Consider the following 15,000-nt stretch of genomic DNA (forward strand, 5'->3'; position numbering starts at 1 on the left):
AAGAAAACAAGTAGTAAGAATAGAAATAGAATAGAGAGTGCAAGATGGCTAAGGACTCAGCTGCTCATTGAGTTGGGCAGGTCATTCCACCAGGAGGGAACAGTTAATGTAAAAGTCTGTGAAAGTGATTTTGTGCCTCTTTGGGATGGCACTATAATGCACCGTTTGCTTGCAGAACGCAAGCTTCTAGAGGGCACATAATGAAATGCTTAGTTGAGTGTTTCAGAAATGCAACTTTGTATTTCAGAGTGTAGAATTCCGGTGCATCTATTTGTGTAAACAACATCTTTCACCATATGTTCGTCATAATTTTGTACATCACTGACAATTGTGACAAAAGTCCTTTCTTGCTTATTTACCTCAAAGCAAGGAACATGAGAACATGTTTTGATTATTAGCCAAACAGAGCTAAACGACTTCTGAATGATATGACAAAGAGGGAAAAAATGAATAACATCCAGGGAGAGAAAATAATACTTGCAAATTGTTTTTCTATTCATCCCACACGTGTTAGCAGTTCATACTCCGGGCCATTCAGAGGGACATGGAATGGAAAATCTGAGCTCTAAATAATCAGCTGTTTGCTTCTTTTGATGCAAATAAAACTGCTTGAGAATTTACATCTCAATCCTCACGGGTATCAAACAGCTAAAGACACATTCAGCCACTGAATAAAGGAACAGTGTCCAAACAAAAACATAACAAAAGGCTGAATTTGCTTGAGGTATCAGTATAATAACAGACCACAGCATTTTTAAGGACTAATGCAGTATCGATATGGAGAAAAAACATTAAAAACAAACTAAGCTTGAACTGTAAAAAGTAGTAACCTGCTATATTCATACTTGATCAAAAAAAGGTTGTGGTACATGTGTCTTTTTCCTGTGAAATCATTTCTGATTTTTATAATTTTTAGTACATGAAAATAGCTCTTATATTGTTAGTAATATTTCAAGATTGACTTTTGAGCAATGTTTATATGTATGTCTCTCAGTCATCATAGTATTGCATTGCATTATGTTTTGCACCCAGAATAAAAACTACAGAGCTTTACTAAATGTACCAAGACATTTTATTGGCATATAGAGTGATAACTGATATTTATATGCATTTTAAGAAGTCTGCTATGCTATTATAAAGATTTTATTGAGTTACATTATAAATTAACAGAATTTCATCTTACTTTCTGGCCATATAAACATCAGAAATTGCACCAAATTGCATATTTCTTCTCAGTTTGGGCCTCTGAATGAAACAGAGGTGTTTTTTCCTCCTTGAGTATGAGCTCCATTTTCACCAATATTATGGTTTACTAGCTGAGATACTTGCTATGATACCAGTTTAAATAATAGTTATGAACTGAAATTAATTAAGTTACCCACTTTAGATACACTTTCTTAATCTTCCTTACTGTATCTTTACACGCTGTCTCAGACAGAAGAGTTTCAGAGATGAATATCTAGAGGTATGCACATGAACCTAAACCTGCGTGTTTGCATTCCTCAGCGAATTGCGTGTTTGGGCACATGCAAGAATTTGACTGTTTGACTCCTTCTCTCCCCCTCGCTCTCCATTGCCCACATTTCCTAAGATGAGTCACGTAAAGTAAATATAAAGTGCATAGCTTGTTGCCTTGGTGACAGCCAACCTGTTGATGTGCTGAAACTCATGTTTACAACCTTCACCAATTGTGTCCTGCCTGAACAAATGTCATAGCCTACATGTGGTGATGACCTACAATATTGAGCTTCATTATATATAGGATCAACTTGGAGATGGAAAGCCTGTCAGAAGTGTGTTCTATGATCCTCCATGGACAAAGTATTTTGTATGCAACTACATATCTCCCACACAAGCACTTGTTGACGCTGCCTGAGGAGAATCTTCCCTCTTGCTGACAGGCTTGAGACCCTCCGCTTTGCCATTACAGCACCCTACTTGAGAATCACCATAGAGACACCTTGAAGTATCTAATTTACCATGTAATTGTGCGTGCTAAATAGACACAGACTTTTGATTAATTCATGCTATCAGCTCACATCAGCTCTAGTAATTTTTCCCCCCTATCGATTTTTCATATAAAAATTGTTTACAGTAGAAATAGCTATCACTACCAATCTATCATTTATCATTAACCCTGAAGAACTCTGAGAAGGAGAACTGGAAGGTGAATAATATGAAGGCATATATATGTTCACCTTGAAAACAGACTACATGATCAGATGTTTCCAGATGTGTTGTTCTCTAATTGACGTTAATATTAAAATACTTGAAAATGCTTCTCCTGGAGGTGATTCTTACCTCAAAAAGGTGTGGGATCTGTCGTTTGGAGAGGTAATCCTTCGCGTCGTTTGTGTTCATTCTTTTCGGTTATCCAGAGCAGCGTTTGTAAGTCAGTAGAGCAGCAGCTGTGTCTATCATTTGCTCATCTGTTGCGTTTCACCCTCTGAGCAGCTGTGCTGTCGGTCGTTCTCCGCTGTTTTGATGCCGATGACCTCCGGGCGATGTTTCTATTCATCAGTTGTTATAGTCACGCTCATGAATGCTGAGCTCAAAGTGACCCTTAGTAGCGTGTAGTCGAGAGTAATAGTCTAATCGACCAGTATCGAGTATCCTTGGTATCAATACCGCAATAATATATATATAAATAATCAGATAGGTTAGAGAAAATAACTTTTTTCTGTGTGCTTGACAAAAAATATAAGCTATCTAATTTGATAAAACGTAGCCTAACCGTCTAGCACAGTTAGCTAGAGATCTTATTTTATTTTATTGTAAACAAACCACTTAGGTTTTTGTGATGTAATTGTTTTAAGTAACTCTTTAATCAAGTGAAAAATAATGACATTGACAAATCATCTAAAGTGAGGTGTTTTTTATGTCATTATACAGAACTTAATATTTGCATGAATAAATGAGTAAATAAATAAACAAATAAGGAGCCAGGCACATGGCAAAAAAAAAAGCCACAAATAAAGAATTTGTTTACATGACATCTTTCACAGTGCTGGGTTACTTACAAATTGTAGTCCATTACTGATTACAAATGACATAATTGTAGATAGTAATGTAATCACTGATACACATATTGTATCCTGACTGTTTGATTACTTTTAGATTACATTTCACCTAAGTTGTAAGAAAATATTTCCCATCCTTTGTTATCAACATCATAGTGCATTTAGCCATTATGCCAAAGTTGCCCTAACTGGGGTTTCTGAGGTGATGAAAAGCTAATAATTAAATAAATCATAAAAATGTCAGATTAAACTGATTGTGTGGCCTCTCCATTTTCCATGTAAGTAGTCACCTGAGCAGTTACATAAACCTGGAAGACTTTCTGAAAGTATATAGGCAGGATGTTTTAGTAAGAAAATTTAATGAGCACTTTACAATGTAGTATAATCTAATTACAAGTACTTAATTTTTGGAATATGATTACGTTATCCAGTCATCTAATTAGTTACTACCCAGCAATGATCATTCATGACTTCCTTCATTCCCTAATTTTACATAAATTGTGGCCAAATTGTACTAGGCTACGTTGTTCCCTCGTTTTAGTTCAATCGCTGCCATAATTTAGACATAGTAAATTAAACAGGGGGAATGAATTAGTACAATGTGGCCAAAAATTGAGAAATCGCAAGAACAATTTAAATAAAACAAGGGTAACAAATTAATAAAACGTGGCCACAAATTAATGTCAAAATCTTTTTTTCTTCTTCTGCATGTCATGTGGCTCCGTACAAAAACAAGTCTTAAATGAAAATAGTCCCACCTCAAATTGTTTGAACCAATCTTGTTGTGTCATACAGGTTTGGAACAACTTGACTAAGGTGCCAAAAACAAGGTGACAAAAGTTTCATTTTTAGGGTGAACTATCCATATATAAGTGTTTTTTTCACTGTTTGAATGAGATTCCATATTCATGACATTTTGCAAAAAAAAAAAGATCAAAGATCATACTATCATCCCCACTGAAAAATAATATTAAAGACATACTAAAATCATACTAAAACATCACTTTTATTCCAATGAAACAAAAACCATCATGTTAAACAGTGCACCTCAAAATGAGTCTATCCACTTTTCACAGACTAACAATATGCACTTTTTAATGCTAAAGATGGATTTAGCTTTTCTTAAATCTTCTGAAAGAAGTCTATTGGTATTACTTATATTACTTATCAGCAGAATTAGACAACCTAATGAACTGATCCGTGAGCCATGTAACCTCAGTGTCATGCCAAATACAATTGCTCCCATCTGTTGGGAATCAGTTAATTCATATTCAGTGTGTGCTGAAACCCACTTTCCACTTGAGTTAAATGAACACGCACCTGCTTGGAGATTATGTGCTACCATTGTTTGTCACACTGATCTATAGTGTGTTGTGTGACAGTAGTTAGTAATATTATCCTCGGAAAGCATCATGTTAATCATTTTCCATGGTGCTGCTTTGCTTGAAATCTGCACAAACACTTTTGTGAAAGAACCATTGTTGGAACATACAAACAGGTGAGTGTTTCCATTCCCTCTGAATCACATCTGTTGGGTTTGGATTGACCTCAGGGTAACTTGTCTGTAAAAATATGAAACAATTCAACATGATATAATCCTACTAATTAAAATAAACCTATATTACTCCTCCCTAATTCCAGCCTCTGAAGATCTCGCAAAATGTGCAGCCAGAGAGTCAGAGTTTGCTGAAGACTTTGTGGAAGTCGTATCAGAAGTGCCACAGTCTCTAGCTTGAGCCCTCAGAGGTTTTGGACTTATAATTTAAGTCTGTTTCATCCTTTTCATCAGAAGGAAAAGAAACCCGTTGTTCATCCATACGTTTGGATTGCACTCTCTGAATTAGGCAGAAGAAGTCTTCATCTGGGTCTGGTGCTGGTGGCAAAGAGCACCTCTGATCATTGATTCTGGAGGACTAGAGGGGGACAGAGGTGAGAAAGTTTACAACATGCAAACAGAGGAACTCTGAGGAACGTAAGTCTAAAGCACATTTGTACACCTCGCATCTGATATTGAATTTCAGTTGCTATTGTGTTACCTGATACTTAACGAGCATGTTGAAAAACTCGTCACTAGGTTCCTGTGGACTACATGACTCGCACAAGTGTCCCACATTGTTCTGTGCTATCCTGATGCCCAGACGGTCCCCTATACTGGCTCTCTGGTCGTCCAGTCTGCGGCTCTGGGAACTGGCTATCAGGTCAAAGAACTCCTCTGTCTGGGTAAGGGAGATGAGGGAGGAGGCTCCAGACAGTAAAGGGGACTGGGGCATGGAGGACTGGGGCCCAGACGAGGCCTCTTGGGCCTGGGCATTGGGCTGTTGAGAGTGCTGGCAGCGCCGGTTCTCCATGCCGCTGCTTCTGGGGTCTCTGAGCACAGTGAAAGAGCAGACCTCATTAGAGGTGACTGGGACTTACCCTTAAAAAAGAATACAGAGCAGAAGATTAAACACTCTTGCAACAATTAATGAAATAACTTATGATTCTTGATTTTGAAGCACATTTTGAAACATAATGTCAGCAACAATTTCAGTAAGTGTCAAATATAACATAGACAGTTCGTGTTCCCAGAATGATGCAAACATGAACTAAAAACTATATTTAGATTATTAAACACATTTAAACTTTTCAACTTTTTAAAAGCAGACTTGCTTTTGTAAGCCTGAAAAGTTTGTTCACTTATGTGTGAAATATATCTGGGATAATAATTTATTTTAGAGTTACCATGATGCATAAACTGCATACCAGCAAAGTTTGAATTAGTTAACAATTTAAATAAAATTTTTAATTTGGTGTTAGAAGTAGCACAAAAGAATAATATTAAATCATCTTCAAACATTATTAAAAAACAGCTTTTAATAAATATAATATGTAACATCACATAAAACATTTGAGATATTTTACTAGAAATGCAATATTTAAGTATGACATATTTAACATATAACAAAGTTTTAAAATTACTTACAGTTTTATCCTTTTCAAAAAATCCAAAAACAATAAAGTTCACAAAGGCGCTCTCTACAGGGACTTCATCTGAGAGCAGCCATACACCAACTGCCACAGCCTCTGGCACTAAATGATTTTCTGGGAAGACATGACAAGTGGACCTTTCTCTTCCAAGATTGAAACGTACATGTTACTAAACGGCTTGCAAATCTTAAAAACATAAAAAAAAGAAAATAAATACAAGACAAATGCCTTATATTCCAGCAAAAATGAGTATGACTTCCCTATCTTCCACACCCAGGTTTCCTGTGTGCTGGGCTGTCTGTTTTTCGAGGGGGAGAGGCAGAGAAAGGGAGAGTGAGGGGGGAGAGATAGAGAAATGGGGCGCAGTTGCCCCTCTCCGCTTACATCATGGTTGCTATAGGAACTGGAAATCGGCTTCCAAATCTCGCTCCCGTTGTTCACTCAAATACAGGCATATACACACCAACAAAAACACACACTGTCTGGTGCACACACATACACACACACTGACTTGCATTCCTGCATTTCCTGCATTGTTGAGTTCCATTCATTGCTTCCTGAGGGATCAGTTGCCTCTCTCTTTCCACAGTCAGGAAAACTAGAGCACAATTATACCAGGATACAGTGGCCAAGATTACTGATGTATCTGTCATTTTCATGTCTTTGTTTCAAGCAATGCTGAGCTGCTGTCGACAGAACAAGAGGAGGAGGGGGTTGCTTGGAAGCTACCATAAGGAGGAGGCAATAACCAATGATTCTGGGATAAACCAAAGCAACATAATGTTGCCTGGGGCCCTTCATCTGAAATGAATGGATGAATGCCACGCCATTTAGAATTCCCCAGGCGGAATAGAGCAGTCTTTCTTGGGACTCCCTCCAGTCCAGCTCCATGTGCCAGCCAGCGGGCAGCTACGAGAACAGATCCAGTTTATCAGTGCTCTCCACTACTTCAGATCACTACATTTCATATGCAGTAGCAGGCTGTTCATTGACGGAGTGTATATATATAGAGAGAGAGAGAGAGAGAAAGAGAAAGAGAGAGAGATTAGATAGATAGATAGATAGATAGATAGTCAGTCTGAAATAGTCTGGTTCAGTGTTCACTGGTCCCGCAAGGTGCTATCAGAGTTCTCTGAAACCTTCTACCTCCCCAGCTCCACCTGTCTAGGTCTGCTTTGGGATTTATATTTGCCTATTTATGCACCACCAGCATATCTTACATGTTCAAAGCAGCGTGTCTGTTTATCTATTGGCACTAACAAGTCCATACAGAAGTATCTCCAGTGTGCATAGCACATGTAGTCAGACAAGATCAAAAACAGACAAAGTGCAGTCTCAAATTTTAATTATTTATTATTTAATTATGTATTCTTTTTTTCTTCTCTGAAATTACAATACCACAATAAGAAATATGATAATAAAAAATTGTGACAGGCATTTAAAAATACATTTGCAGACATCATGTTCTAGTTCGAGCGCGGAAAATAACCAACCAAAGCAATCGTATAGAGGTTTTTTCCCACTGATGATGACTGGATGGAACAAAAGAATCAGTGTGGACCTCATCAAAAGTTGTTAAATACAGCTAAATCAGCCAGGACTTCATCTATAGACACATACTGGATAAGAACATCCTGCTGCCAGATCCGACAAAAAATACAAGTTCAAGATGCACTGAATCCAGTTAAATTGCTTTTTTTGTTTGCATATAGTCTATGAAAGGAACATAAACTAGTCACTACTTAAGGAAATTTATTGTAGTATAAAATGTGATTTCTACCTACTAGCCTGTTACTCTGTTCGTTATATTTAGCACCCTAAATAGGTCTTGTAGAGTTAATTACACTGTTTCACTTGAACTTGGGTAAACTGAGTGCCAGTCACAGAGCCAGTCACAATTAACTAAGCTTACTGGTGATTTAAAACATGTTATCATCCAACGTAACGGCAAATAGGCTTTTCAATTAATGTAAATCAATATTTGCATGAATGTATTTCTCTCCACGTGTCCTGCATTGTTCTGAAAAATCACATACACTGACACTGTCATATCCAATAACGTGTAAAGAAAAAAAAAAAGTTTTTTATGGGCCAAGTGAGACCTGCACAAAAATGCCCTTCCTGTGATTTGGCTCTCATAAAATATATATTTGTGAAACCTCATGTCGCTATTAAGCCAACAAGGTCTTTGCGGTCTTTAGACGCACCGCTGGAGTGAAAGCAAACATCACCCGCCCTTTTAAATGCACTGCCAGAAGGAAGCTTTTCAACCCTCCATTAGGTAAGTGCTCTGCCAAATAGGAAAATCCATCAGCTTTTGTGAACAAAGCCATTGAGCCATACCTGTCCATTCAGCTATCACTCTCCATTCATACACAAAAGCGTCATAGATTCAAACCTTCCTCTTTTCACAGACAATATGTGATACGGCATATGTTACAAATTGTGCACACAAGTGCATCACACTGTCTATTTGAGAGCATATGTTAGTTCATCCAAAATTAGAAACGCAGAATTACTTGGCTTTCTATGAAAATATATTCTGTGCTAATATTGAATGGCTGCAAGGGCTAACACACGTTTGTTGAAGCACTCAGCATGACTGCAAGCAGGATGCCTGCACTTGTGCACCTGGGTTCTCCCTAATCAGAAGCTTTTTATTATCACTGCTAAGTGCATTGAAACCTTATCCAGTTTGTTTTAAAGTAATGTTTTGTATTTTTTTTATTTATATTTCTGTCAGACAAATCATGCATTTTAGTGAAAATTGCTTTGTCATCTCAAGCTTAATTAATTAGCTTTAAGAAGCTACAAAATGCTAATCAGAGGCATATATCCTGATCCTATTCCCCCTTTCTCACCCCTACTTTCCTGCCGCTACTCCATTATCCTATAGCAAAAAGCCCCCAAAATAAAATTGTCTATTTTTTATTTAGCCTATAGATTAGCCTATTTACTCTAACACAGGGTTCCTCAAATCTTCCTCCAATGCACTGCTGAGTTTAGCTCCAACCCTGATCAAACTCACCTACCTGTGATTTTCTAATGATCCTGAAGACATTGATTAGCATGCTCAGGTGTGTTTGATTAGGGTTAGAGCTAAACTCTGCAGGAAAGTGGATCTCGTGGGCCAGATTTGAGGCCTGTACTCAATTCAATACTTTTTAAGCATATCGCGTGCACTAAAATCTAAAAAGAGGGAACGTAGGGAGCGAGTCTTCCGGAGAAAACCAGCAGTGTTTTCTTATATGGTGAAAACTTTATCGGGACATCAAACCAAGAAATGTGATCTGTCAGATGATCCTGAGAAAAAGACACGATTGTCTGTTGACAGTCGAATACGAGGCTTTACTAAAATGAAAAAGAATAGTGAATGGAAGAAAGTTGTGGCGGGTCGGCACAACTATGCTGTGAATGGACCAGAGTGGGGAGAGTCAGAAATAGGAGATAGTGACGATAGTATGGATATAAGCCAAGGAAGTGTGAGAATGAAGGAAAAGACAGGAGATGATTTAGCAGGAGTCAGGTCGAAAATAAGAGGCAGTGGAAGTGTTGGAGAAGGAAACGAGGAAAGAGAGAAGGCAGATGGCGACTTGTTATTAATTTTTATAATCCTTGTAAGAGGCTAGCTTTAGATAACTTAAAACAAATTGATGGGATGGATAGTGATAGGGTGTTGGTATGTGGGGATTTTAATGCGCATAGCACTTTATGGGGAGGAGTTAGAACAGATACAAATGGGGAGGTCATAGAAGAGTTATTAGAGGAAAAACAAATGGTTTGTTTAAATGATGGGAGAGGGACTAGAATAGATGTGCGCACTGGGAACACTTCAGTATTAGATTTAACATTAGTGTCTAGAAATCTAGGTGGAAGATGAACAGCTAATAATGAATTATTGGGCAAATTTAAAAGGACATACGGAGGCTGGAAACCCAACCACAAAGGTACTTCTCCCATGTTGGGAGAGTGAGAGAGCTAAGAGTAAATGTTTTGCATGGGTCTCCGTGGATATAGCAAGAAAAATTGGATTAGATCAGGAAACATACATTCCTACAGTCCCATTAACAATAACTCCTCCATGGTTATTTCTCTCAGTATTCGTTGATTTATATCTACTGGAAAATAGTCATCTATTTAAAGATACAGGAAATCTGCCAGTGTTGGTGGAGGATAGGATTCAAACATTGTATCAGAATTATGTAGCAATATATACAGACGGATCCAAAGATCCTACAGGAAGAACAGCATATGCATTTACCATTCCATCTTTACAAGTATCTATCAATAGGAGAACATCAGATCACCTGGCAGTTTATACAGTTGAGTTAATAGCAATTTAAAATCTAAAAAGAGCCCAAATAATCTATATTTTAAATAAGTTGTTTTCATCAAACTCGCCATATTTGCATATTTAGACATGACCGTAAAATAGTTGCAATTACTGGATTTTGTTTGAGTTCATATCGGCTATTTTTATTTTGCAGACACGTGGGACACGATGGCGTCAGAATGTTACAGAAAGAATATCCTTATCTCGCTGTTATTTAATATTAGCAAACATTTAAATGTTTTACATATTAAAAGTTGGCCACAATGTGTGGAATACGATTAAGCTACATCTTGGCTAAGAATGTGCTCACGACGAGGATTCTGCGTTCAAACCTTTAACAAAGGGAGATTGACAATGACCTTGAATACGCTACAGAACTTTATCTCCATTTAGAGAGAGAGAAAAAAAACTTGTAACACGAGTCTTGTAGAAACCTGCTCTTGGTTGTTGTGTAATTGTGGCGCTCTATTTAGCGCCAGTGTCCATATCTCTGCCTTTATTGAGTTGAGGCTGTTACCAGGAGCATTAATGTAAACAAAGTCACTGACAGCCCCTAGACGCTCAAATAACCGTGATCCTGCGAATTTAAGGGTAGGATGGCTTTATGTTGTTAAATATAGTTGATGATATAACCTATTAGTATAATTTTTCTGTTTATGCTAGCATGTATTTTCGGTGCTTTGGGTTGAACTAATATTTCACGTATTTAATAGTAGGCAAATATAAATCAGCCACTAGGGCAATATGTTAGATATAAAATAGACATAACTATCTTGCTATTTGAATGTGACTGATTTGAACAGATTATTTTAAATTATAGCCTACCTACATATGATTTGCTACTGTATCTATGAGGTTGGTAAAAGAAACAGTAAAAATGCATATGATTTCGTATGATTGTGTAGTTATTCAGTGCACACTCTGATGCCATAGAGAAAGTGCTTTGCTTGATGTCATGGCAGTATGGAGCTAATTTTCTAATAAATAATTAAATAAATAAATATGTAAGTATATGAAGTGGAAATTACAGGCATTTGTCTTCCATAAATGTATACTTTAAAATGAATTATACTTTAAATCTTTTTTTTTTTTTCCTGTATTGGGGACATTCTGATTCTGTGATATATGTTAGACTTTATTTAATTAATTGACCATTTTCATGCTTTTCAGAAACACTGCATGCAAAGACAATTAAGTGCACAAAAAACATCTTGAAACAAACATGGATGCATCAAGTACATTCTGTTACAGGTGAATATTTGATTTTTATACTTTGATTAATGTTTATATCCCTGAATTTTCTATCCCTGATATTTTTATTTTTATTTTTTTTGTATGAAGTGTTAAAATCTCATTTTCAGTCCACTTAGGATCACGTCAGAGTGTGACTCATCTGCTGTGCCACATTCAGGATGTACTTTCCTCCTGGACTCTTTAAATATAGTTGATAAATCTGTGCAGAAAGGATTTTGCAAAGAGCTTTTATCAAACAAATCCAAAACGAACACATCAAAGACCCCTGGAGTTCTGCAGACTGTGAGTCATTCCCAAAAGTTTCCACAAGATGACACTCTTTCTCCAAAAGTAGACTCACTAACTTGTGCGGCGCTTTTGAAGAAAAATTTACCTACATCCAAAGCCTTACACAGTCTACGAATGAAGATCCAGCAACAGAAACTGAGGAGAGAGATTCAAACTCCAGCACCTGGGAAGAAAGATCGGCAACATCTTACCAGAAAAATGTGCAGGGTGACAAACAAAGGTCTGCATTGTCATTGAACTTTACGGTACATGCAATTACAGACATGTACTAAAAAAAGATATAGAGGTAACAGATGTCAATTAGATGACATATAACTGTGAAAGTCTGTGTAAAATTAAGTTACTATGTAATTTGATGTAATCTCTTCTGCTAGAAGCAAAAGCATCACCGGGTACAGGTGGAGTAATCAGATTGGCTGTAAGGAAAAACGCTGTAAGCTGTTTTTCACCCAATTCCGACCAAAGATCTGATCTCCGAGGTGAGACTCGCGAGGACACTATTTAATATAATGCTTCCTGACCCAGAATATAAAGTAAAAATATCTCAGAGCTTTCAAGGTACCGTGGCCTACTAAATGCCTTACGTAAGAGAATAGAACAATTCAATTAAGCATTAAAACTACACTCTCAGAAAAAAATTGTACAAAAGCTGTACCTTATAGGGATATAAGCAGCTTGTTACTTGCACACTTCTTTTTCACAAAGTAAGGTACTATGTACCTTTTAGGGATAGATAAAGTACAAAGTTGTCCCTTTGATTACAGGATTAGTTCACCCAAAAATCTAAATTAGCTGAAAATGTTCTTATACCTCAGGCCATCCAAGATGTAGATTAGCTTGTTTCTTTATTGGAACAGATTTGGAGAAATCTTTGGATAAGGGTTTGTGAGAAACAAATCCACCATTAAGGCATTTTAACTTTTAATTATAACTTCACAAGAAATTAATTGATGGACTGGAGTCCTGTGGATTATTGTGATGTTTTTATCAGCTGTTTGAACTCTCATTCTGACGGCACCCATTCACTGCAGAGGATCCACTGCCGAGCAAGTGATGTAATGCTCAATTTCTCCAAACCTGTTCTGATGAAGAAACAATTATTTACATCTTGGATGGCCTGAGGGTGAGTAAATATTTCAGCAAATGTTCATTTTTGGGTGAACTATTCCTTTAAAGGTACTGCGTCCGTTACAAGCTATTGTACCCCTACAAAAAGGTAAAATTTTTGCACTTCTTTTTTTTTTTACCTTTTCCTTTCTAACCATGCAGCAGAGCATTCTACGTACATATCCGCCTGGAGGAATGCCCAAGGGCTTGTGAAACTAATTTTGAACTCACCTTGCACTGCTGTTTCACAGGCTGAAAGAGTCAGCATTAAGGGTAGGCTGTAATTCAGTTGCATTGAGTGGGCACACAGAATCAGACTCAGCATCTCATGCATGCTTATATCATATTTAGCGTCTTTGCATTCTCTTAAATTTGCACACTTCTCATGCATGCATTTTCTTTACAGATCAGAGCAAGTGGTCAAACAAGAAGGGTACGGAACAATGTGTTGTTTTGAATGCTCAAACAAATGGAGACCTAAGTTCAAACCAAATCAAAAAGGATGAGAATTCATCTAAGGAGCATCCCAGCCCCTTGAGATCTCAAGCTCAAGTCTTATATTCTTCAGCATCTGGAAAGACATTCCTAAGCCGTGCAGCTTCTTCATACCCGGTCAAAGCAGTTCCGTTGGCACACAGAAATCATTACTCACAAAATTCCACCTTAAAATTGTTTGCTAAAAACTACGACATTACAAAGACAACAAAACCACTAGTAGCAGGTAAAGAAAATGAAGGCCAAACTAAATCAAATAGGCAACCTATAAATAACATCCAAGAGGTGCGTGAATATATGCATCACCAGGCCGCTGAGAGAAGGAGAAAGGTGCTGCAAATGAGGAAAGAAGCACAGCGAGAGGACGAGAGGAGGCAAAGGAATATGCATGAAGTAGTTAAGAAACAAAGGCAAGCGCTCCACAGGGCCAAGAGAGAACAGCAACAGGAGTACAAGGTATGTAAATGAGTGTTGTCTGGAAAAGCAAATGTTCTTACATAGACAAATGAAGAACTTAGGGATTACCACCTTCATGTTGTTGCAATAATGAGATATAAATGTGCACTTACACAGAACAGAGGCAGTTCCGAGGAGAAGAAGAGATGTGCTCATATAGCTGACACAACTGAAGAACAATTGTCTGTCTTTCCTAGACAGAACCAAAGTGAGACAGTGTGAGTCCTCTGCAGAGCCCACGCTACCTTTTCTCAACCTCAAGAGGGCAGTATTGAGTCAGCAAGCATTTAAATCACAGAAATAGACACTATACGTGACCAAATGTACAGAATGTGGAAACACCACACCCATATGTGCTTGTTGAACATTTCATATAAAACTACAGGGTTATTAGTGAATTAAATTGAGCTGAATTTTTAGATGGCAAACAGGGTAAATAATTGCAATTGAAGTTGAATGAAAATGAACTGAAATGCAAAGAAATTCCTCTAACTGATTTTAGATATAAAAGAGAATTTTCTCAAGACAAAAATATAGATTGATTGATCCTTTATGATCATTATCATTCTTATATGCTGACTTGGTGCTTAAGAATTATTATCAATGTTAAAAAAAATAGTTGTGGATGAAATAATATTTTATGGAAACCATGATACTCTGTCATCTAAAAGTTTGGGTAAGATATTTATAAACAAAAATTAATTAATCAATACTTTTATTGATTATTATTAAAAGCAAAGACATTTGTAATGTTTTATTAAATAAACTGAAGAATCCTGAATATATATATATATGTGTGTATATATAATGGTTTCCACAGAAATATTAAGCATCATGGATCATGTGACACTGAAGTGTGGCGTAATGACTGCTGAAAATTCAGCTTTGCCACCAAAGGAATAGGCTAAATTACATTATAAAAATATATCACTATAAAAATCTTTTTTTTAATTGTAATAATATTTCACAATATTTCTGTTTTTACTGTATTTTACTGTTTTTCAAATAAATGCAGCCTTGGTGATCGTAAGATACTTCTTTCAAAAACATTTAAAAATCATGTTTACTCCATACTTTGAT

At 36.9% G+C, this 15,000-nt stretch overlaps 2 protein-coding genes across 3 annotated transcripts in view; both read right to left on the reverse strand.

Moving 5' to 3' along the window:
• Positions 1–2,497, reverse strand: part of LOC107731024 (adenylate kinase isoenzyme 5-like) — a 10,332-nt gene extending 7,835 nt beyond the window's left edge. The window contains exon 1 of the mRNA XM_016541993.1: positions 2,302–2,497. Coding sequence (XP_016397479.1) covers positions 2,302–2,361 — 60 coding nt within the window. The 5' untranslated portion in view covers positions 2,362–2,497. The remainder of the gene's footprint in view (positions 1–2,301) is intronic.
• Positions 2,498–4,042: 1,545 nt separating this feature from the next.
• On the reverse strand, positions 4,043–6,268 carry LOC107731021 (G-protein-signaling modulator 1-like). 2 transcript variants are annotated; one of them, XM_016541990.1, is made up of 3 exons: positions 5,983–6,268; positions 5,057–5,387; positions 4,043–4,933 (listed from the first exon to the last, which is right to left on the reverse strand). In XM_016541990.1, exons 2-3 carry the CDS (start codon positions 5,366–5,368, stop codon positions 4,748–4,750), a joined length of 498 nt encoding a protein of 165 aa, XP_016397476.1. In that variant the 5' UTR covers positions 5,369–5,387; positions 5,983–6,268; the 3' UTR covers positions 4,043–4,747. The 2 variants fall into 2 exon arrangements, with proteins under 2 accessions (XP_016397476.1, XP_016397474.1); XM_016541988.1 differs by having other exon boundaries at positions 5,057–5,436.
• Between the last annotated feature and the right edge of the window lie 8,732 nt (positions 6,269–15,000).

This window comes from Sinocyclocheilus rhinocerous, unplaced genomic scaffold, assembly GCF_001515625.1.
Source record: "Sinocyclocheilus rhinocerous isolate Xijiao unplaced genomic scaffold, SAMN03320098_v1.1 scaffold157, whole genome shotgun sequence".
NCBI lineage: Eukaryota > Metazoa > Chordata > Actinopteri > Cypriniformes > Cyprinidae > Sinocyclocheilus > Sinocyclocheilus rhinocerous.